Source organism: Lineus longissimus, chromosome 10 (genome assembly GCF_910592395.1).
Source record: "Lineus longissimus chromosome 10, tnLinLong1.2, whole genome shotgun sequence".
NCBI classification, from domain to species: Eukaryota; Metazoa; Nemertea; class Pilidiophora; order Heteronemertea; family Lineidae; genus Lineus; species Lineus longissimus.
In genome coordinates this window covers 2,693,856-2,719,387 of record NC_088317.1, presented here as the reverse complement: position 1 = coordinate 2,719,387, position 25,532 = coordinate 2,693,856, and the positions used below count along the sequence as shown (strand labels likewise).

The window sequence follows — 25,532 nt, the reverse complement described above, 5'->3', positions numbered from 1 at the left end:
CTCTTGCGCTTCCAGATCTACAAGGGTTCCGAGACCAGTTTTTCGCAGAACCAGTTACAAGCCAAGACGGAATATCTCGTGAGAGTGTGTGCCATACGCCAGTGTTGTGATGATACGGGGGACCTGATTGGTGCTTTCAGTCCGGGTGTTTCATTCATCACGCAGAGCATCCAGCCAATCAAATCCTCGACATCGAAGGCCGCAGAAGTCAAACAGACGATTTGTGAACCACGGCAGTGGACGGACAAACAGCAAGCGATGATCATTCTGGCTGCGTTCACAGTATTTGCGATCGTCATGGCGATGCTGGCTCAGCAGCTGGTTCAGTATACAATGCAGGACTAGTTGTAACTGGTTTGCTGGTCAGGTCTGTCTCATGTCAACATGACAGAAACATGTGGACATTTGCATTTAGAACATATTGTACAATGTCTACACAAGTTTATATCAAGTTAGCATGAGTTAGACAGTTGTCTTACTTTCACTGCCTTTTAAGTCTTATCTTCCAGTAAACATTTAGATTATGGAGGTGATATTTTGAATCGGGTTTCTTTGTGGGAAATGTTGGAAATTTCCTAAAAACATTCTCGGTGGTTCTTGGGTTTGAACAGAAACACTAACAATGTGTTATCTAGATAAGACATGACCGAAGGGTTATTGTTATCTTAGGTCTTGATTTACTCAGTCGCCTCCATAATCTAAAGCAAATTGAATGATATCTTGCCTACCAGTTTTGACGTGGTTTGATTCTCAGTACGAATATGGTCTTTGGCTTCATATACATGTACATGTATGTATATTTTTGTGACAGCAGCCTAAAAAAACCCAAGTTATATCCCTTTCAAAAGTTTTTTTGACACATGTTGGGAATATTGTGTATGATATGATACTATGTGTATTGAGTTTGTTACCCATGTGTATTAGCCAAAAAATAAGTGTAAAAGCAAAGCAAGGATTCTTGAGTTTGATGCTAAAATATTGATGACATCAGATGATCATCATTATCATAAAAATATCACTTAAGTTTGGATCCGGCCTTCTACAATAGGGATAACCGGCAAACGGTTCAACAGGATTCAGTCTGTGAAAAAGTACCTGTCCAGTTTCATAAGACTGCATGAGGGTAACAGAAAATCGAACACACCACCACAATGTTTAGCTTAATTTATTACTGGGCCGTTGAGAGGCTTAATACATCCTATGTACTACATTCAGGTGACCCATTTGAACTCTCAGTGTCGTTAAATACACGGATATCCCCTTGTGTATTCTACCTGGTACAGATGTGTTTGCTTCAATCAATGCAAAAGTACCTCTGTAAATCTCTTATTCATTAATCAATATTTAGGTTTAACTTTTAAATTCTGATATGAGTTTTATATTCATCATCTTGTAAACTCCTTGAGTTCAAGTTCTTCGAACAAGTTTGTTTTCCTCTTGTCTGTTTTAAGACGAATTTTGGTGAGAGGCATTGATGGAACTAGTTTGCTATCCTGAACTGAAGTTTGGAAAGTCTGAAAATTCATCAAAATACTAGCTAACGTACGGCCTCATCGATGTGTCGTCACTTTCTTTGTTATCTTTTAGTGAAAATGGAATGACGAAGGCATAAAATGACTAATCAAAGATGCCAGGAATCAGCAGTTTTACCAGAAGGATCTCTTCAAGAGTTTGAAACCTGCCCATTTGATTTCAAGTTTCCGTGACTCTGCTCTGAAATTTCCATGACTCTAGGCCAGTTTCAGTTTATATTCATTTATTCTATTAATTCTCTGCATTTCCTCTGAAGTGGGTCAGTACTTTGGTTTGTTGTGTCATTTAGATCCAGCTTATTTTACTCTCTTAAGCAATTCATTTGTACATATTCAGGCTCAGTCACACAGTACAAAGAATTCTGTCACCGATCTGGTAAATTTATCGCCTCTTTCTTCACAACAAACTTGTTCAAAAAAGTTCCCTACCGGAAAAATATTGACAATGTGTTTTTCGTAATCTCCATTCACTTGTTTAAATTCCATAAATTTTTCTCAACAATTGTTTGTATGATATGACTTGGACTTACTATCCAACCTAACCTCCCCTAAGATTTTGAAAAGGACCTTCCTCTCAATGCATCAGTCTAATTTGGTTTGGTCCATTATCAAATTTTAGGGGTGGTTCGGGTGATTTTACTACAAAGGTGATATTAAACTGCTAAACATTATTTAACTATTGTAACTATTTAAAGATAGAGTTTCTTTTTGTGAGACCATTTGTGTGTAGGATGTAAAACTAATATAAAACTTGTACCCATTATATTGAATATAAATACAAAAATATATATATGAAATGAGAATTTTAGTTCTAATTAAGATATTTTTGGAGAAAATTACCTAAAACTTAATGAATGTGGTATTGTCTTTAATTAGATGTCACGAAGAATAAGTGTCTCTGAAATCAATATTGTCATATATCACTACATGTTATATTCAAAAAAAAATATGGCTGGTCATGACGGGCGTATTGCCAATATGAAAAAAATCAATATTTTGGATGAATTTCTTAATTTCTTTTTGTTATTCAAGAGATCTTAACAGTCGGATCGGCACAGTAAGCATGAGATATCAGACTATAAACCCACATTCTTTTGTGTCACTTTGAAAATATGTGAAATTTCACCAAATTTGTCGATTTTGGCCCAGCATGAAATGTTGATATATGGCTGATGACCATTTTTTTAAACAACATCATTTATTGATTGAACTTATAATACATTAAGATGTAGTAGAAATATGTATGTTGTGTGTTCAGCGTTGGTTTTTGAAGTAAGAACATTTGGAAATGCCTTTTTGGTTTGTTGGGTATTGTTTGTTTGTGTAACTATTCAAAGTACACTACAACCTTATTGAATACAGGTTGAGATGTTGAGGAGGTACAGGGTGTAAAAAAATAGTCTTGCTACTTTTAGAGTTGAGTAACGCTTTTGAGAAAATAATTTTTTTTCAAAAACAGTTTCATGCCTTTCAAAAAATTTCTCGATTTCTCGAAAAGTAGCAAGACTTGTTTTACACCTAACAGAATCGCTTTTTGTTGGTTCTAGAGCATTTATTTCTGTCATGATAACAGAATGTTTTGGCAAGTTTCGCGAAGCGGTTTACTTGTAAATGCAGGCTCCATGTCGGATTCTACTTGTACCCCCCCCCCCCCCAAGGGTTGGAAACCTTATCACCTATACAAATTCTTGAGGGTCAAGCATAGATATCAGATCATCACGTGGGAAACTATCCTGATGAAACGTTAAGAGGCAATGTTGTATCTTGTTGACCCCTGGGGGGAGGTACAAGCTACAAATTGATAGTTGCATTAGGGTGAAGTAATAATGTTTTCAGTGTCCACCATGGCCAGCCATAGCGTCAGCCGCTACCAGTGGAAACTTTCATACATAACAAACAAAAACCTCGTTAAAAATTGATCAACTTAGGAGAGAGAAGTTTCATTGTACTGTCAATTTGGCACGTTGTGTGTTTCATCCGTAATTGTAATACATAAACGCTGTCCAATCAAATCTATCCAGTGCATTGTGGGTACCTGACGTTGTTGTGCGTATCTGGCCTTCTGATATAAAACTGTTGTCACCAAACTCGTCATAGCTGTAGCATTTTTCCGTGTTCCATGGATAATTTTTTTCAGTGGCGTTTTATGTTCACCATTAATAAGTGTATAATCATCCATGTAAATGTAAAGTCGCTTATAAACTGTTACCATTTACTTAATTACTTCTTAGACTGATTAGAAAAATGTCATCTGCCAATCTTCATCTTAATATATCATAACTAGTATAGTTATTTGAATAACTAATTAAACAGAAAATGGTGCTGATGGGTGTCCTTATGATAGCTACACACGTACAGAACTCCGTATTATAATGGATATAATAGAATGATAAAAACAGGCCTAGACATATTCCATGTTTGTGTATTCTTGTGTTGACATATTTCAAGTCCTATTTGACTGAAAATGCTGTAGATTTGGTGTGGACTCTGAATGAAAATGTAATAAGGATTAACCCTTGCTCGACACCACCGTTTTGGCTAGAGCTTGAAGACCTAAAGCAAGCAGTACTCTTTCAAATCGAAGTGAATGCCAATTTCAAGGGTGGGAGTCAACCTTGGTAATAAGTGTGCCGTTAAATTGAAAACTAGCTATTTCGCCAACTTTTAGCTTCACAGACATTTCAGAGTTGAGAGTAAATGGTATAGTTGGCAAGGATGCTAGGTGTTTTGAAATCACAGAATGCCAGAGCATGTTTGGCTGTATATCTTGTTAAACACGTTGAACAACCATATTAAGGTGGGACAATGCCGAAGGGTTGTGATATTACATCGCATTATTTGTTTCTTCAACCAGGTGCACCGCTGATCATATTAGAGAAATCGGTACAAATTTTGGATTTTATAAGTCCCATCCTGTCTTTAGAAGGTGAAGGGTTAATTTAGAATGATGGCCTTATACTTAAAATGAGCTTAATATGCTTTGCATGTTTATCGGGACATTTTCTTCGATACAAAAATTCTGTTTGAATTCCTCCTTGGCCTGTATATGTATGTAACTTTAGGATAGATGGTTTCATTTCATGGCGGCGATGTTTGAGGGCTTTTTAGGGCGACGTATGTTCTGTGGTTGTAGGCCTTGTTGATGTTGTAACTCAGAGTGACACATGACCTGATACACGTTCTCCCAGAGCTTGTCGAATTATTAAGTTGGTAGCCGGGGGGTGGTGACAGGCTCATTTTGACTGGCTGGTCAGCAGTCGGGAATGGGATGGTTTTCCATACATCAATCAAAAGTAGGGAAGTATGGAAAACTACCTCCTTCCTGACTGTTGAGATTAATAAGTGCTCTCTATAACCAATCGACTGGGATTATATTTAAGTGATCATTGGAATGTCCCAAAACAGCACTCTATGAGCAACTCCTTGATATCACAGGGATTTGATTTGAACTTGAACAAAAATCTGCCATTCTCTCAGACTTGGCAACTAATTCATAACTTTCCTTCCGTGTAACGATAAGACTGAATTGAAGATTATTTACTTACTTGAAAATAGCATTTGCCCCTCTACCCAGCCAGTGAATAGTGAGTTTTTGATGGCCGCAACGTCTCAGCATCACCCTGGCTATCTGACAGTAATTCGTAAAGCCTCTCTTTTCTCTTGTTCTATGCTTGTGGGCAAAACCTTATGAATTCGAAGCGAGATGCAGACACTGTGTCTTTCTTCACTACACTGTTTTTGGGTGTTTTCTGGTGGTGCATTTGTTTGAATAGATACACCTGGTGAGTCCATATTATAACTGCATGCCCGAGTTTTCAACTGTTCCAGATCTCAAGTCAAAATGCTCTCCTTCCATGTGAGTCTCATGCCATAGCCTGCTGAAACTTTGATGCATAATTTTGGGTTTCAGGCTAGCAAAATGTAACTTGTACCATTTTGACTTGGGTAAAAGGGTGGCGTGTTGAAAACTCCAGCGTGTTGTTACTGAGTTTCCAGAGAATGGGTCTGGCATGGACTCTCTGCTGTTAGTTGTTTGCTTTGATGAGTCGTGCCTTGTTTCAAAACTTGTATAAACTGAAATGCAGCATGGCCCGAAAAATGTTATGAATGATTTTGACAATGTCAAATAGTCACTGCAAAATGAAAAATACTTGAAATATTCAGGAACAAAATTACAGTGCATTTAGAATTTTCGTAAAAATGGCAATGTTTTATGAAGTGAAATTCTACCTGGTAAGATTTAGCAACGGGTACGCGTATTTTTTCTTTAACATGAATGTAGTAATAATTTGTTGATAATGAATTTGAATAGTGATTGCAAACATTCCGTTTGTTTTGAGTTTTGCATGAATTGTTTTTCTGAAATATTACACCAACACTTTAAGTTTTGTAGAAAGAATAGTTAAGTTTTCTTTCGTTGTTTTCAAAATTTGATTAATTAATTTCATCAGTTTCACTTTCCCCTCTCAAAATGAATTCATGAAATAAATCTTCATTTGCCAATATCCAATACCATTGGGAAACGGTGAGGCTAAGTCCTGCAGATAACTATGACGTCTGCTTAATTATTTCTGAGCTGTCTTAGCTTGCCTCGTGTCGTTCCCTCCCGGCCGAGTTATACGTCACGTTGGTCAACTTAAAAATGAACAGATCATTTCCAAAGTGCCGGCTGCAGCCAGAAGGCCCCGATAGAGCACTTTAAGGTTTCGCCACAATAGACCACAGAGCAGTTAAGATTCAATTTGGAAGTCGAATCCATTCTCCTGATATTTCGTGGCGTAGAGAACTTCTCTGGCTATGATTCATTGTCATTCAATGAAATGAAATGACTGCATGATTCTCGAACAATTTACTAAAGTATTTTGAAACGTCTCCCTGAGTGGACTGTTTGTTAACTAAAACACCTTTGTTGTTTATCCTCTGTTTTTTCTTTCATTTTGCTTGTTATGTTTTCATTAGTTCTGTACCTTGTGCAAAGTTAAGGTGAGAATCTGTTATCAAAATCACAGTGGGGTGAAGAAAGCAGTCTTATTTGGTGGTCGCTGTGACTTGTGCAGTGGTTCTGACTCTATCGCTTCAGTTTGATAAGTTTATCTGTGGAGTTGAAACTCTGGGGTAGCAGGGGGAGCCATACTGGATACTTATTTAACATACATACATTAGATTAGTCATTCTAATTACATTTCGAGTGGCTTTATAGAGTTATATCTTTATTAACCTTGAGTGAGCCGAAAATACTTTGAGTGGGAAATTCCATACACTTGGATTTCTCCAAAATATTCTCTGTTGACTTGATCAAGTTGTATGAAGTTTTGGCACTCACGTTTATCATAATCAAATGTACAGTTAGACTATGTATCATAGCATTGTACTACACGAACAGAATTTAGTCCTGATTCGTCCCACATTGACAAATAATCACTGTATATAAGTACAGAGTAATGCAGTAATATCACACGTGACATCTGGTCAACTTGGATCGAGATGAATAGTACCTGTGTGCTCATCTCAACCCTAATTGACTTTGAACGCATATACATTTCACATGGGACTCTGCACTGCATCTCCAGCTAGCGTGGTGAAACCGACTCGGCCTTGAGAACGGAGGGTGGGCTGCTGTCAGTCATACTGTTCTAAAGATCGAGAAATTCCATCTGGTCAAGATGGATGTAACTATTTGTGTTGATTTTCATCAATGCCCGAGCTCCGCCGCGGACCACCTGAAGTTGTTAAAGGCTCAAGTCTGTCTTAATTCAGGCCGAACACCACAGGTTTGGGGAAGAACTCGGCACTTTTGTACAGCATGACTTATATTATATCTCCACACTCCGAGTATTTCTGCAAATTTGTGCGACATTTCTGTCGAGATGACGTCTGCTTTGTTTATATTATTCCTATAATTTTGCTGAAGACGCAAAGCAAATGTCACCTCGATAAAATGGAGGCCGATAAATCCCAGTGGAGTATTTTCAAATCTTCAGAATCTTTCTGCGCAATATTTCTGTATTGTGCAATTTTATGATAGAGCAACACTTTGACGAAAAGTTTCATGCCAAATTTGCCAGAGTTGGCTGTACATTCTATAAGGACACTGTAAATAAATGTACAGTTGACTGTGGTAGGCTTTCATGAAACTGAAAGTGCTGCCAATATTTCACTTATTTATAATGTTTGTTAATGAATACTTCTCTTGATTTCGGGTTGATGGCAATTTTCATGTTTCGAGACGAATTCTGAGATGATTTGAAGAAAATATCAAACTGGCGTTGTCATAGACCTTGACTGGTGGATATGTTTGAGCAGTACTGTACTTAAACCTCCCTTGCATACAGTCACATATGTTAGAATTATGTGCCAGAGAATGTGCTAAAGCAGTACTGTATTGAAACCTCCGTTATGTGTACAATCACGTATGATAGAATTGTGTGTAAGGAAAATCTTAAACAGTACTTGAAATGTCCCTGGTGTGCACAGCTAGGTTTGTAAGACTTGTGTGAGAAGGAAAATCTTATTGGGTAAAACAGGCTAACACAATTTTCAAAATTGGTCTTAACCGTGGAATGTTGTTCTATGACGGTCTCTGCCTCATAATGTGGCCAGGAGATTGCTTCACTGATATTGCGCTCGGTTTTATCAACGTCTTGACCGGAAATCTTTGAAAAAATTCACTCTAATCTCAGAAGTTGCTTATAAAATCCTAACACTTGAAAAGTTGGCTCTTGATGTCTTCTTCAAATTATCAGAATTCGAAATTTGCTGTCAATTGTTACAAATTTAGATTTGTTTTTGCCTTATTGTACAGTTTATGTTTAAGATAATATGTCAAGGCTTTATTGTTTTGACATTATTCGGTCACAGGTGACCACATCAGTTGGGTCACATGTCTGACCACATTACTCTCAGCCTGTTGGAACTAGTTGCCTGGTATGGATTCAAAATGACCTGACTGCCGCCTCGGGTGAGATATTTCTGAACAATTTCAAATTATTACGCAGCTGAAGTTCTCTTCATCTGAATTCGGTAAGAATTAATATACATTTTATGTAGAACCTGTACATTGTGTAGTCGCATTTCCAAACAAGTTTAGATGAAGAGAAAAAATATGATACACCCCTTCATATCAAAAATTGACAGTTCCATTGTCTTGGTACAGTGTTGATCTGAGTTCAGTTCATTCTGGTGTGAGGGTGTGTGCAGACTATGACAAGCCCTTGTAAAGAAGATGTAAGCTTCAATGTATGCATGCTAGACTCAAAATGTATTGTATCTGTTCAAATACTTTAAATATAAGATATATATAGATATATATATATCTCATTGATATAAAAAAGTAGAAGCTTGTGCTACTCTTGTCATTATTCAAGGTGAGGGAATAAGGTCACAGATACCAAGGTCACCATCATTGCAAGGTCATCTCGATATGTCTGCTTCAGGGGGGCAAATGTACTTAAAACTGGCTTTGTTGATTGGTTAAAAACACCCAAGGTCAACAACGCCTAATTGAACAACAGCTTTTGAACTGACCTACATATTTTTGAACTGCCCAACCAGATGCAAGTTTTGGTACTTAACACTTACTCAGTCAATCTTCAAATTCAATGTTAACCGCCCTTCTTATTGAAATGGTGCTGCAACCTTGAATTAGGACTTGCAATCCTAGACGACTTTAAAGTATCCAATGTGACCTTGGTTATGAGGTCACATTCTTCTTGCATCTGATCAGAGACCTGCGACAATTATCACTTTTGTGGGGTTCATCCTGGGTGCCAACGACAAGAATCGACCATCGTTGCAACCTTTGATGAATGTTCAATCAAGCAGTTACCACTTTACCCGCAGAGAAGAGATATTTTGTTGCATGTAGCAGTAATAAGTGTTGCAAGTCTCTGCCATCTCTACAGATGATCACAAGTGTAGCACATGCTGTGATGTACAAAACTGGTGTCTATCAATTTTCCGCTAAAAACTAAATGAACAGACCAAAAATTGTGGAGTAAAAATAACCCCATTAGAAAATTTCAAGTTATATGAGTCTTTGCCTCTCGAATCTCTTATTTTCATCTTCTGTGGAGTCAACTATCGCAGTTTCACATCTCTTTGAAATTTCTCATTAAAAAATCATTTCTTTTGGTTGACACCTCTGTAATCTCGCACAGCTATCTTTCAGTGAGTACAGTTTCCCGTTTTTCTGGTTGTGTGAGACTATGGACTTGTCGACTTCTTCATGTATGTTTTCATGTAGAGAGACATTAACCTGCTATTTATTATCCTGTGATGGTCAGTCATATCATGTTAAAGTATATATTCTATCAATAAAACTATACAAGAAAGGGGAAAAATTGGTTGATTTCATTTGTTTCCACAACTTAACAAAATGTTTGAAATATCGACAGGCCGAGTATATTGAAAACCACTGGATGATCCCTGCCTGGTTCATGGAATTGCAAAGCAACCCGTTATCGCCCAACCATGATTGGCGAGGCCAACTGTCATCATTGCAAGAAGAGCTTGGCTGACATCCCAGGGGCTGGGCACCACCTCCACCCTATCTGCTGCGCAGCAGAGGGTCGAGGAGGCCTTGTTGATTTACCCGAGGCGAGCCATACTTTTTCTGCCCATACAATGGATGCACTGTCATGTCGAGCGCTCTGGTATTGCAGGTTATTCACTTGGACCTGTTACCCATCCTCCAGAACAACAGATGATCACAAGTGTAGCACATGCTGTGATGTACAAAACTGGTGTCTATCAATTTTCCGCTAAAAACTAAATGAACAGACCAAAAATTGTGGAGTAAAAATAACCCCATTAGAAAATTTCAAGTTATATGAGTCTTTGCCTCTCGAATCTCTTATTTTCATCTTCTGTGGAGTCAACTATCGCAGTTTCACATCTCTTTGAAATTTCTCATTAAAAAATCATTTCTTTTGGTTGACACCTCTGTAATCTCGCACAGCTATCTTTCAGTGAGTACAGTTTCCCGTTTTTCTGGTTGTGTGAGACTATGGACTTGTCGACTTCTTCATGTATGTTTTCATGTAGAGAGACATTAACCTGCTATTTATTATCCTGTGATGGTCAGTCATATCATGTTAAAGTATATATTCTATCAATAAAACTATACAAGAAAGGGGAAAAATTGGTTGATTTCATTTGTTTCCACAACTTAACAAAATGTTTGAAATATCGACAGGCCGAGTATATTGAAAACCACTGGATGATCCCTGCCTGGTTCATGGAATTGCAAAGCAACCCGTTATCGCCCAACCATGATTGGCGAGGCCAACTGTCATCATTGCAAGAAGAGCTTGGCTGACATCCCAGGGGCTGGGCACCACCTCCACCCTATCTGCTGCGCAGCAGAGGGTCGAGGAGGCCTTGTTGATTTACCCGAGGCGAGCCATACTTTTTCTGCCCATACAATGGATGCACTGTCATGTCGAGCGCTCTGGTATTGCAGGTTATTCACTTGGACCTGTTACCCATCCTCCAGAACAACATGTGACCGGACACAAGAAGCTTACACCCCAAAATCGAGTTCATGACGAGTGAATTGCCGTCAAGTACCAGTCTCTGTAATGAGTGAATGGAGGTGACTGGTGAAAGAGTCTAGGCACCACTTCATTTTCCCACATGTTGCCATCAAAGGCATCTGTGTTGGTTACAGACTCGGACTTGGTGGCAGCAAATACAAATAGGCCTAGTCATGAAGAAGAGCCAGCACCGCCCTTGCTGGGGGGGGGGGTCATTATGAGCTCAGTGTTAGACCCACTACAAGAGTATACAGCGTAGAGGATCGGAGACGTAACCTCGTGAGCTAGGGATACGATCCCGTACTTCTAGACTCCCCGGGCAGCTCATTGCGTCATCCTAATTGGTTCTCCTTATGAGGAACGAGGCTAGTCTATGTCGCATTCAAAGACAGCTATAAACCAAAACGTCCGGCGAAGACAGAATTGGTCAACGACGACCACAACGCCAGACGCACAAGCCATCCATTGTCTCACTTTTTAAAAAAAGGTTGTTGTCGTCGACCTTAGCCTGGACCAAATCAGCTACAACCGTGCATATTTGAAGACAGCCGGAGGGACAGAAATCGGTGTCCTCTGGGAAGTTGTAGTTATTTGATTGTGCAGGCGTATACGGGGGGCACAAGGGGGGGGGGGGGGGTGCCGGGGGTGTATGGCTAAAAGCCCAATAATCGTTGTATTTACAATACTATTTTGTCTCACGGATCGGACCCATGGACAGGTTCTCAAGGGACTCAGTGGCCCCTGGCCGAGTTTTATAGTGGTTTCATTGATATACCCGATCGATTATGCTCATTAAACATGATTTGGGGGATTCTTTGAGTGGCCCACCCACGATTGTTACAGGAGATGGAACTTGAGTATTTCCTGTCCTGCAATAGGGACTTTTCGCAAAGCCCCTCAACTTCCACGGAACGCCGCCCTATCCCATTGTTTGTCTTCGTTCTCAGGAGGTCAAACATTGGATAGGCGTTTTCCTTGCTGGTTCGGGGGATTTGCGAAAACTCCCTATCAATTCATTTTTCGCGACGCTCGCAAGTCATCTTCACTATACTCGTCTATACTCAGTAGTACGAGGAACCAGGGAACTTTACTCCGTGCAACGTCAGTCGTTCGTAGCTCTTCGTGAGGGTTGCAAAACCTGTCAATATCGATTCTCAGAATGTCGACGCACACCATGCCTATTATAGACCCAGGTTCAGGAGTTCACACGAGCGAGCCAGTTTTATGTTACTCACCCAAGGGATTATGAGGAGATCCGATCAATAAAAATCTTTGATCATGAATGTTAGTGATTTTGACCCTTTGACCGCTATCATGATAGACATTAGCCACCAGCTTATCAACTACATATCCTGGTCTTAGCACAAATGACTCAAAAGGCAAAGTCCTGGCCCTTGGCATGAAACTGCGAGTAAGGATTGCATGATTTTGAACTTCCTGAGTACTCCCTCCGAAGCCCCCTTAAGCCGATCTACCGTCGTTGTGCCTATGAGAAGACATTAGGATTGGTGTTCATCGCCGACGAGTCGGCAAGTCCTCTCATACGTACGTTGTCTGAAAGTGAGATTTGTTTCGCAACTCATATGCAATCCCATCTTGCCCCACAATGAGAACATGCCAAGGCAAGTTTGATGGATGCATTGCTTTTTCTTAGAACCATTTCATGTTTCTTATTTGAACATAAGATGTATTGCTTTTTGAAATAACCAATCTTACCATCACACAATTAGACAAGAAGATGCGTTGCTTTATCGATATAAAGAATGAAGCTATCATTTGATTAACAACACTTGCGAAAGGTGTCACTGCCCTGTTTCACCTCATTCAGTGTGTGACACAGTAGCCTATATTTCTAATCGTGGTGGTCGTTTTACATTGAGAAGTGTAAGAAAAGAGGCCACTCAATAGTTGAATGAAAAAACGAAGTGAAGTTGATATTCCTTTGGCGCGTGGCTGGCATTGCTGTTAATACAACAAGGACAGAACCATAGCACATTGTATAGCAAAGTTGTTGAATGGTTTAGTATCGGGACACTTTCAGAGAAACATAAGGATAGGACTGCTGACGAATAGCTGTAGTTCATCTAACGAAGACCAAAGTTCAGTTTGTAAACGGGCAAAATTCGACAGATCTTTCGCCAAATGGAATACACCACATTTGGGGATTACTGATCAAGTGTTAGCACTTGGGCTGATGCTGATACGATAGCTTACTTCTGCAGCGCTGTCATTCCTGACTCCAATTTTGTGATCCGCGTCAGTAGCGAATGAAACCGTGATTCGAATACCGACTGCCAGTGTCTTCGTACGAGTGTGAGGAGAGGTTAGGGGAGCGGAGTAGCTGCATCCTGTGTGCAGGACTCATTGGTGGCAATTAGATTCAAGTGATTACCGTTTTGGTGCTGATCCAGAGCCTTGAAAGACGGTTTAGCTGCCGTAAAGGCTTTAACATTGACGGTATTGAGGACGTAGACTCGGGAAGCGACGGTATGTTTCGAGGGATTCAAGAGGATTACTTCAATATTGCCGAACCTTTCAAGGGCAGATAAATTAGCTCGTTCAAGATACACAATAACAACTTCATTATGAAGCCAGGACTGATGCCAACCCAGTTGAATGGGGTGGGGATCCTGTGGGGTGTCCTCTCCCTGCTAGGCTGCGCCGCATCCTCCGTGGGGTTCTACCTGCCCTACTGGCTGAAGGGGACATTACGGAACGAAACCGTGTCCTATCTGGGGACATTCAGAAGGTGCAACTACCCCATCCTGACCAAGACCGGGGACGTCCGGATTATCATGGAATGTGGCCGCTATACGACTTTTGATGATATTCCCAGCCTTTGGTGGCAACTGACGACAATAGTTTTGGGGGTAGGATGTGGATTGTCTGTCCTTATTGCATTTGTTATTCTATTTGGATGTTGTCTTGCTGACGTTTTTGGGAAAGCTTCGGCGAAAGTTAGCGGGATAGTGCAGCTCCTGGCAGGTAAGCATTCTTTCTGATATTTAAAGATGTGATACACTGCTGGAAATGTTAATTGGTAGTTAGACTTGATAATAGACCTTATATTTGATAGATGGGTAATCGAATAGGCTGACATCATTGACATGGGCCTATCAAATTGATGTCACCCATCACTTTCTCTGATAACTGTACTTGTGGCTCTTGGCTGTCAATCTACCAACTCGACCTTGAGCGATATTCTTTCCGTTTATATTTCAACACATCCAGGTCAGCCAATATCAACAATGCTGTTAATTTTATCCTACTGATTAACATTCAAGACCTACTTTTCAGTTTAAATAGTCTGAAGTGTCCCACTTCGTTCCTTATGATGACAGAAGAGAAGAGAGAGGTTGAAAACAGCGACTTATCAATTATCCTTATTATATACCTATACGGTTATACATGTATCCATGTCAGTGCATGTAACTCTGCAAGAGTAATAACCAGCGTTACAATTTGAATTACTGCAGCTGAATATATTGTTAGTGTTACCAATGATTGTCAGCAATCATGCGGTAATTTGGAAATAATCGTCACAGTATCCTCAGTTTTTCGTCACATACATTGTACAACCATCATTACAGTTTTCATCATTCTGTTCTGTAATAGCGTGTAACTGTGTAAAATGCACATGTTGCGCCTCTTGAACTTCTTCAGACCCATCAATCCATATTATAAATGGTAAGCCGATTCAAAATAGAGCTTGGCATAACCGATGAAATATTGAACATCATTATTATTTCAACAGTAGATTCTGCTCAGTGTCTGCATGGCTGATATCTTAGTGTTTATTTTCAATTCGCGTTGGTGACAGCCAAACAGCGAAGAAAGGAAAGGTCCAATCATTCATTTTCGAAGCTACATCGCCATGTCGACTTACTTGCGGAGAACGTCAATCCTAAAGTCTCCTTTGAAAGACGCACAACGCCGGTAGATCGGTGTGCCACAACGTTTCATTCGATGCATTCAATTAAGTTGGTTGATACACTGACACTAGAACATGGTAGGGCCTACATCATATATTCTACTGTCCTTGGTGATATAATTTATTTTACCTCTCTGCCTATTATTACAAAAATTCCTGCTTTTCTGCCGATGGGGGCCTTGAAGCATCCCCACCTCCATTGTCTGGCCTCATGGCAAGTCGTTAGCTTCTAATTGGCATGAAGGATTGGCATGACAAACATACGATTCACGTGTCATCAATTACCGCTGATCATTTATCGCAGTCTGATGATATCATGCTGTAATTGGTATGATTGAGAACGATGGTATCATTTATTTTTAATGAAATGCTTTGGAATCCATCAGCCAGATGATGGTCATAAGTGCCATGTATCAGAGACTGTGAGTCGTGTGGTGTGACGTCTTGGATAAATTGGTTCAGATTGATACAAATGATCACCAAAAAGAAAAGCCTAGTTCCATCAGAAGTCTACCCAACGATCAGGTTTATGATGTTAGTTTTGTGTTTTATATGGCACATGGGAAACATCCCGTTACATGTGTATGGTAATGCGACTATACACTGCCCATCTCAATGCCTCCTAAAAAGAAGCATCTTGATAAATCTGAGAGTGTTTCTACACCGTCTTAGGTTTTTTACAGCGTCTATTTTTATGAAGCACATGGAAAATATCAATTCTTTGGTTATGAAGGTATTTGCGTCCAGGTAAAGAATCATGAAATGTGGCAACTATTCTCGTCCATCTTCTCTGAGTGCGAGATATAAGGGTGATTAGTTAAACGTTGTTAAAGCAGTCGTTGGTATATATCTTGGGTTGTAGGGGATCTTATCTTTCAAAGCAGTTGGTCTGACCGGCTTCTTACACTACGTTGGTTAAAGGGACAACCTGAGCGTGGGATAGATGGCCAGGAGGATATTGGGCCTTCTCACCACCATACATGTACGTCGTCACATGTAGCGTCAGCGCGAATGCTGAGCCTTATGATTTTCGATGTGTGCAAGAGGTTTGAACACTAGTACTGATCGTCTCGTGAAGAGTTCATGCACGGTTACATTCCGTTCTCGTGCACTGTTTTTCAATCATCCCCTTCTGAGTAGTCACGGTCCTCCTGGAAGCCGTTTTCGAAGAAAAACCAACAATTGCATGCCCCGTTCCTCCTGTCGCAAGGTCGTTTCATTTGTCCGAAGGGGGTGATGGTCTCCTTGTCCACAATACGTCAGGTATGCCTGTTCCCCTAAGAAAGAGCAAAAAAGCAAATGAATGTTACAAGTATAGACAAGGAAAACATTAACATAGATAAAGGATAGACTGATATTTAGAATACATTTGTTCACTTGCTAACATTCTGCCGCCCGACCGCGCTCCCGACAAATTGTCTCAGGCATTGTTTAACAACAGTTTCTTCCTTGTATTGTATTCAGTAACGATGCTATACAAGTTAAGAAAAAAGAAATCTATATGTTGATTGTCAATTCCCAGGTTCAGATACAAATATATTAAAGCAAATACCAGGAAAGCCAGCCTGTGTGGAAACATGCCATTGTGCAAATGCCGAGGAACCATAATTTTAACGAAGGTAGCAAAACCGATAAAGGTACCCAGACGCGCTGGCTAGTTGGTGAACTCGCTGTTGATTTCAACAAGACCTATCGGGTTAAAGCTGCAGGCTTTCCCATGAAGCTAGTTAAACCTTGGCCTTCATCATCGTATATGCCGGACTAACCAGTTCTAATGGTTTGTTATCTTTAAGCCTTCTCTGGCTCGCATCATCTCTTAACAAATTTGAGAAACCATGAAATTCATCAGAAAATGCGAAGACCAAGCATTTTAAGCAATAATAATGATGGTAACGGGCATGTTTTTGCTCAACTGTAGTGAAATGGCCTAGTATATTTCACGACTGTTTAAATTAAAAGCACTTCTAGGTGATGAAGTGGACTGAAGAGGCAAAAAATGACTGATAGTAGCATTATTGGCAGAATGCTTAGTGGCCAAGATTCCAACTGTAAAGTATTTAAAACGTCCTCACAGAGTCTGGTTTGAAGGAAAATATGATTTTACACATCATATGAAGCCAAATGAGTGCTCTCAGTCTATTGCGATGCGTTCCAATCACAAACGCTGATGAACGCGAATTCAACCAAGGAACTTCTGTACTTGCAAACCTTCCCTCATCTCCGCAACAACAACACTCACGAGTAGAGAAACTGGCTCCACGGTGTATATGATAAACCTTTCTATATCTTGATCGAGGTCATGAATGATACATTTCAAAAGTTAGTTTTTCAAAAACGTCAACAAGAACACGACTGGTACAATGGCGAAATAATTGGCGTAGAACCGAGCCCTCCAATATGTCGCATGATAAACTAGGTATAGAGTGCAACTTAAATCGTGACACTGATCTCCGCAGACGCTCATCAGAGTTACTTTTCCAAAGGTATTTGATAATCATCCGTATTTCCCCTATGAATCACCACCATGTTGCAGCAAGACATGATAAAATTGATAAGAATGCCCGTGGCAAGTCAATTGGGAACTAGAAATGCATGATTTATGTTTTCATTTGGTTCATATTGCACCAACGTTGTTATTCCCGCTTCTCAATCAATAATAAACTGCTTTTACCTATCGTCGAGGAATGCATGAAGATGGACGAAAGATATATCATTTTGCAAAACTGCACTTTGGAAAAACGATACAAAGTTGCGCGCACATGCAGCCGGGCACAGCTTTAGACCCGATTCCACTTTCCGGCGCTTTGTCACTTTGGCACCGACGAGGAAAACGTTGAACCCAAATCGAAGTCGCATTAATGCAAACAGCAGACCAAAAATATTGGATTTTTTACTTTTCTGCCCTATGGTGTTATAGTGTAAATGTGCACGAAGTTTTCAGTAAAAGCATTTACAGGTTTTTATGCATACCGTATCACCAAACAGGGCCCATAAGCACAAATTTTTTTACAATCATTAATGACTAATATCTCCGTAACGGAACAGGTTTTACTGCTTTGACAAATTTCACTGAACAAATATTTTCCCGAGAAGGAAAATATTGAAAGACAAAACAAGATTACTTTTTGTGAAGTTTTGTCAAAAAGCACATTCCCACGTTTGTAGGATTTCTGTAATAAAATCAAAGTTGAAAAACATAAATAGAATAATAGTGGAGCATTTAGCGTTAGAGGGTTGAAAGCCAATTCCAAACACGTTGGGCATTTGAAGTCAATATGTCATTTAGAATCTCCAATTGCTTTATTTGTTTTTGCCTGTTTGGCCAATTTCCAAAGTAAACTCGTGGAGTTGACCCTCTGGTTATAAATGGCGGGATAATTGTTGTGCTATGATATAATTAATGTCAAGGAAATCGTATTGATTGTATCAACTTGATCTCCATAAATTGCCGCTCACTCTTTGTGCAAATGTTTATGGACTCATTTTGGCCATTCTGACTCTCTGGTCAACATACCAATATATCCTAAATCGCCTAATTCGTTTTATTGTCACATACGTTTACAAGTGTCAGGAACGTGTTATGATCCTGGTATCAGCAAGGATCTTGTGTTGTTTACATTCCTCATCAGCACGAGGTGACAGTGAAAGAAGGCGAATGACGATTAGCATCCTTCGATGGACCGTACGTGAACTTGACTCCTGGGTGTTGGCAAGATAAGTTGGCCCTTCCACCGACCAACCGCGTGGACGAAAGCCAGGATCGGTGGACTCTGGTTCCTGCCTCGTGGTCGTCTCCCGAATTTCAACCAGGCTACCCAACCTGAGTGCGTGATCCCATCAGAGAGTCATCGTGTTGCCTCTGGCTGGCCCTACAGCCGACAACGTGAAGATAGACATTATATTTACCCAAATATAATTCCAGACACAGGAACAAACTTTGAAGATGTTTACCCAACATTATAACACTATCAGTCTCGTCATATTTGTTTAACATCAATAGTCGCCTTTGGTCGTCTTTTACTTGAATCGTTCCGGCCTCATTCTTCTGACCTTCCGACCATGCTTAGCATTCTAATTCATGGACAAGATTTATTTGAATTGATATGCCTAATATATCACCAAATGATAAAGGCCCAAAGTAGAAACAGATAAAGCCACCTCGTGTCAAAAGTAATAAAGGATGAATAACATCAAATGTATTCATATCGAACTTCGGTAATAAAGACATTAAACCCGAACCACTTCTTTTACAATGTCCACTTTCAATTGCTGCTGTGTCGGGTGATCTACAATACCTTCTTAGTACTGAGGTTTGTGGGCAACATCCCCATATTTTCATGGTCAGTATTAGGTGCCTTTCAAGCCAATCCCTGAGCTAAACCATACAAGGTGGTAAACCCCATTATAAAACTGGCAAGAGAAACCATTTTTGCAGCCAAGTAGTATCGAAGCCTAAAGCCTTATGCGTTATCTATCATGAATATGAACTATTCACTGCTTCAAATGCAATCAGAGCTGGTATCAAGCACATAGCTTAATCTATGCTTACTGATATAAATGTTGGTATTCTTTAGTGACAACTCCCTGGATGTTGGAACTAATATCGGGAACTATCATGAGAAGAAATTTTAGTGTGCAACCTCCAGGCAATTTGGCGTTACTCATTACCATATGTCACGTATAAAGCCCATAGATTATCCGGATGAACAAGGATCTCTTCTGACTCCATTTTTTGATCCAGGGGTTGAAGACGAGGTATCTTTATCTGGCTATTGGCTGCGTAAAGTCATGAAAGTGACATTACTGTTGCCACAGGGTAAATGTCTAATTTAAAACAATCGCCGGCATAAAGCTGGCATTTAGCGCAGCTCAGATTTGCTCATGAGAACCCCTCTGAATGCTGATGTGACGGCGAGAGTTGAAATGTAGAACGTCCGGATATCCATGGTGACCATCAGTCGCAAATACAATGTATTCTGTTGTGAAATAAACTTGCATGCTTTTTCTACCAAGAGCCTTTGAAGTATTGAATGGTATGTAAAACTGTTGACAAACAAGCAAATCAAGGATTTCATGCAATTCAAGGATTTCATCCAATCCTTATTTCTGGCAGTTACCAACACTTTATCGCGTTCTTTGAGGGTTTGAGTACGCAATTCGATAATCGTGTCTCACACAAAGTGGCAACGGTTGGACAACGTGCACGATGTGAAGTTGAAATGTTCAGCTCTTAAAAAATACTTTGATCAATACCTAGACAAGGCTTTGGGGATTGTGAAGCTTTCATTTGATGTGTGGCAAACTAAGTGTTGTTGTGTGGTTAATGCATGCTTTGTGTTAATGCATTACTTAGTATCATGTGTGCATTTTCTCATCGTGTGACCTCGAGCGACATGGTAATCCCCTTGAACTTCTTTTGATACATGTACATCAAGTTCCATTTGCGCTGAAATGTATGCCTTTTGGGACAGAGAAGCTGTTATCTGATGTCTGGTACAAGTGATTTAGAGTGTCGGTGGTGTACATTTTCTCATTGGTGTGACATCATGGGACTCAGTAATCCTTTTGTTAGCGTTAAGTTTCATTTGAGCTGAAATGTATTTCCCTTTTGGGATAGAGTTGCTGTTATGTGACGTGTGGGACAGGTGATCTAGTGTACATTTTCCCTTTGGGCTAGTAATCCTTCTCATTGCGAAGTTTTACTCATTGCGCTGAATAGAAATGTGTCTTTGATGAACACACAAACGATACTTTGAAGGTGGGAAGCTTTAGTTGACATGCGGCGTAAAGTGATGTAGGGTGTTGCAGGCCACGCTGTGTTGATCAAGATAACCTTTCGTTAACTGACTGACCCTCTCTGTATCTGCAGAAAGCATCTTTATGTCCGTATGCATAGTCCATGCGAGAAATGTCGTATTCACCTGAAAATGACAATAGTTTACATCATTTTAAATTCACTTGGTACTTGCGGGTATATGCCCTTGATACAAGCATATGACCAGTAAGCAATTTATCATTTCCTGCCACATGCTTATCATAGGGTGATTTGAATAATTTTTCTCCGACCTCATTCCGAACTAATCAGCGAATTATATACTAATTGACTCTTGTAATCATAACTTGTGTCGTGTTTGAAACTGTCTGCTCGCGTTCAACACACTCCCGATGCCGAACGAGTGCGACCATTACTCCAAAAATGATGATGATGTGTTCTCGAAAATATTCTGACAGAAGTAATGTCAGACGACAACCTCTTCTGTTGTTGATATCGAACTAGAAATCCAATACTTTATAACTTCAAATACAAGTTACTCAAAATACCATACACATAATAGTACTTTCGTACCTTATAAAAGATAAGGTGAAACTAAACCAGTGAACTTGTTTGTTGTGACAATCACCACATCTACGTATTGTCTTTGGTCACATCTTCATCATGATACTTACCAGCGCCAAGGCCATGTGGGAAGGGGTTATTGCTAATGCTGAAGGAAAGGTATAGAGAACGAATGTGGTATTAGTGTTAGTGCATGTTGATATGTCGTTAAGATGTCCCGATGGAAGTGGAAGAGAATTTCCTTTGCGTGATCACCAAAATTCAGAGTTTCATTTATATAGATACATAACTTTGCTTTGCAAATTGAGGTGGCCTCTAGAGGGAGGTCGCCTGAGATACTTCGGAATTGGGCGTGAAGACTCATGTTGGTGACAAGATCAACCCCACACTCACAGAATTCAATCAATCCCCCTCAATGCAGTCACCCTGTGACCTCGAAGTGATGATTCATTGATTGAATCCGCAGGCAGATTCTGTTATTTCTTTGCTGTTTCTGATTACCAAAGGGTCGTTATTGACTCATTTCCCTAATGACGCCCTCAATGGATCGAATACCCTGCCATCGAGAAATGAACGGATTTTGAATGAATCAGTCATACCAAAGGCTGAATCTTTGGCAACGTCGGATTACCTTGGTTAGTGTTACACGGTTCTTATGAGTAGATCATAACTAAGACCGAAAAAGATGACAAGCGACTTAAAAAGCCGTAAGAATCTAATAAGCTTTTTGACATTGTAGGTCAACGATCCTGCAGGCAAACCCCTGGGCGTATTTCTCGCTAGTCTAAGGTCAAAAATATGTTCTGCCTAAAAGTTTAGGTTGACTTTACGGCTGATTCTAGCCAGCTGTTCAAAACACTGATTGATGCCAGAAGCAACAACATATTTGATCTCACATCGAGATTCTTTACCCCGCTATTAATCATTTCTGCACAAAAACCAGTTCGCAAAAACCCGGGTAAGTGCAAGAACAGAGCAGTTGCTGCATGTCGTCCCACCACCTGGCGGCGCAGCGTTGCCGTTGCTGTCCTGCACATCAGCAAGCAACTCTAACCTGCCAATTTCACTTTTTGAGGTTTTTGCAGCGAAACTAATCATGTAGCACAGCCTCATAAACTTCTTACCTTTTTATAGTGCAGTGCCTGACAAGAGTTAATGTTTATTTGCCGCTGTGCGGACTCTTTAACCAAATGACCGCAAAAAAGCTTTTTTCGATACTGGAGTCAGGAACTCAGCGCTGCCATCTTCTGCCAGTTGTTGTTTCCAAACTTCCAATCTGGCTGCTACCAGAACTTTCGAGCGGAAAGCATACTCAAGCGAAAGAAAAAGTTGATTCTAAAAACGAAATTACATGTTGAAAACAAAATTGTCAGTGTAATGGAAAGCATTGATGTCAAATTGATGAATGGAAATTGTTTAATTTTTTGCGTGTTTCTAAATAATCTTTGCTGATTCGCTGCGTGATGGGAGCCAGACACTCTGAACAGATGTACGAACATCGATCGGTTAACCTACGCTGTCAGACGTGACATCGGGAACCTTCGGGTTTACCTCAATATTGGTTAACTATCATTAGGTTGATTTCGTACATCTGCCTTTGCCAATTTTACCAATAGTCTTCCTCCCATAGCTATAAAAAGCTATTCGGAGAGAGGCAATAGGGGCTCGTTGTGTTTTGTTTTAAGAGACTGAGTTCTTCTTTCTTATCGAATGTTCTTCACCAGTCGCCATTATCTTTATCACACGCGGCCTGGTTAGTTGGAAAAAAGGCCAGAAGGCCAGAAGTTCGGGACTTCAAGGGATGAGATGAAACAAGCAGTTGAATTGGCAGTGATGTACAAACTCAACACACGTACACTTGCACCACTTAAGAATGTTACAAGTAATGATTGTTTACGGCTGAACGCCACATAACCTATTTACCTGCATCTTTGGTGCTTTCAGCTGATGTGGCTTCTCGCACTTGCTGCAAAGAAGAAATACAATGTAGTTACTTACTGTTGGTATCTAATTCGAATATCATGAGTCATGTTGGTTTTTACGGGCTACTCTGCGGTTGTGTGGTTTTTCCTTCATCCTTAGTCAATAACAGTAATCTTGAAGGTATCTGAGAGTGTTTTAAAAGAACATTTTTGATATGCCAAAGAAACTATAACGTAGCAAGCCAGGTGTCCATCGATCGTGAACTATTAGGTTTCGCGCAAGCTAATGCTTCATGAAAATTAAAGTTCAGACGTTAAATATCGTTTTAAAAACAATAGTAATAATTTTCTGTTTCCATTTCTAAATTTGAGAAGACCTTTTATCGGACAGGTTTCTCTAAAAGAATTCAAATCCTTTTAACAAATGTTACTATTTCGTTTTCTATTTTGTATTTTGCAGCTGTGCTTATCGGCGGAGGCTCTGCTTTATATCCATATGGTTGGACCAATCCAGAAGTGTTTCAGATCTGCGGGCCAGGGGCTGCGCCATATAATTTAGGTGAGTCATAACATGATATGCATCTCTATACCCCTTTCAAATTTAGCCGGGGTATATCTGGTCAAGGTGGATGACAGGTGACGACAATGATTGTGATTCCCTCAATGATGGTGTGCCATCCAAAACACCATCATTGAGGGAATCGTTTTTTGTAACCTTAAACTTAGTCAGGAACATAAAGATGATATGCATAAGAGGAAGAACAAGGGTATATCGAACCCTATGATCTTTAGAGGGATTAGTCTTCCAACATAAAAGCTTTTGAGCCTCAAAACACGCTGTGGGAGCATTCAATACAACAACACAACTGACCACGTTCTGCCTGAATAAAGATAGCATGACTAGCATGATGGATAGATCGTCACGGTCACGATATTGAGAAATGCAGTCTCTTAAATCACGGTTATGACTTGACTATCTCTCAGCTCCAGTGACCAGGTTCATTAAGGAACCTTATCAGCATGCACAGATTGTTTTTCAATCATGTTCGTCATGATGCCATGGCAAACATGCAAATGGCCGTAACGGCTAATTTTCGTTCGGGTTGGTCAAAGGGTACCAGTCAAAGCTATATACATGTAGTTGCTAGCAGATCAAACAAACAGGATGGGATGATATTGGCAAACTTCAGTTTTCCTCATAAAAGCAAAGTGGCGTTGACCTCTCTCCCCGCCCAACACACATAAGCGCAGGACTCGATGACCTTCTTACTTTCGTTGTTCGAAGGGACTTCGAAACCTTCTTCATATAACTGTTTCCCTTGTAATTTCAGGCGACTGTCAGCTGTGGTGGGCGTTCTACCTCACCGTGAGTGGTGCCGGCCTCACACTGTTCTGCTCGCTCCTTTCTTGCTGCAGCATCAAGTACGCCAGGGTCAAGAAGAGAAAACGGTACAACGCAGGATACGGACTATGAGGATTTCATATTTGACTTTGTGGAAACCAATTTCAGAAGTGGCCTATTTTGCATTTGCACAAAGAATGAGGAATTGTACATATCGGTTGCTACACGATAACTTGCTGAGAGATGCAACGAATGAGCATGTAGATCGTATGGTTTTCTGAGACAGTTGTCAGAGGCAGTTGGTGATCGTCGGTTTCGTCCCGCCATCGTTTTCGTCGTAACGGTCTCCGCGGGGCCATCACTTTTTGAGCACATCCGGTAGACTTCACGAAGGAGATGGGTTCAAGGCATGCCAGATGTGCAGGGGAAAAACCGGCGCCATTCTTCTTGGCCAGCACTGGCCAAGTCACTCAGATTACGTGATGCACGGCTTCAACCTGTGCATTTCGAGCTGCAAACATTTCGAGCGCAGCGTCATCTCACGGGAGTCGTTTACATTAGGCCTATTTCAAATTCCTTTCAGTTGGGTTTGATTCATAATAAATCGACCGTCTGTGCGTTTTGTATTTTCACGTAGCTTTTTCAAGTCTTTTACATGCGCTTCAAACTTTGTAACAATAATGCTAATAAAGTATATATTTATTCTTTAGAGAAAAACGTTTTCGTTTTCAATTGAAAGAGGGACCCGTTTTAATAAAGAACAGCCCTTGCCCCATTTCGTTTTAATTTAGCTTAATTTTTTCTTCCAAGATGGTTTATGACAGCCTTGATGCATGTATTTTACCCCCATGCTGCCCTCGGAATAACTCAACGCTGACTAAACTTTGTTTTGACATTTCGTGTCTGGGCCGAATCATGCAAAAGCTTGTACTAGG

The 25,532-nt window shown here is 40.2% G+C and overlaps 2 protein-coding genes across 4 annotated transcripts in view; both read left to right on the top strand.

The window, feature by feature from the left end:
- LOC135495063 (fibronectin type-III domain-containing protein 3a-like) overlaps window positions 1-9,759 on the top strand; it is a 50,468-nt gene extending 40,709 nt beyond the window's left edge. For all 3 annotated transcript variants that reach the window (XM_064783477.1, XM_064783476.1, XM_064783478.1), the window contains one exon: window positions 16-9,759. In XM_064783477.1, coding sequence (XP_064639547.1) covers window positions 16-345 — 330 coding nt within the window. In that variant the 3' untranslated portion in view covers window positions 346-9,759. The remainder of the gene's footprint in view (window positions 1-15) is intronic.
- A 3,176-nt stretch (window positions 9,760-12,935) lies between these two features.
- LOC135494621 (LHFPL tetraspan subfamily member 6 protein-like) lies at window positions 12,936-25,308 on the top strand. Its single transcript, XM_064782759.1, has 3 exons — window positions 12,936-14,050; window positions 23,716-23,814; window positions 24,587-25,308. The coding sequence occupies exons 1-3, from the start codon at window positions 13,651-13,653 to the stop codon at window positions 24,727-24,729; spliced, it is 642 nt and encodes a 213-aa protein (XP_064638829.1). The 5' UTR covers window positions 12,936-13,650; the 3' UTR covers window positions 24,730-25,308.
- Window positions 25,309-25,532: the final 224 nt, after the last annotated feature.

Excerpts from the sequence above, each read along its gene's own strand:
- LOC135494621 (XM_064782759.1), top strand. The coding sequence starts at position 13,651 with ATGAAGCCAGGACTGATGCCAACCCAGTTGAATGGGGTGGGGATCCTG. Across the intron at positions 14,051-23,715 it reads GATAGTGCAGCTCCTGGCAG|CTGTGCTTATCGGCGGAGGC; the intron begins GTAAGCATTCTT and ends TGTATTTTGCAG. Across the intron at positions 23,815-24,586 it reads GGCTGCGCCATATAATTTAG|GCGACTGTCAGCTGTGGTGG; the intron begins GTGAGTCATAAC and ends TTGTAATTTCAG.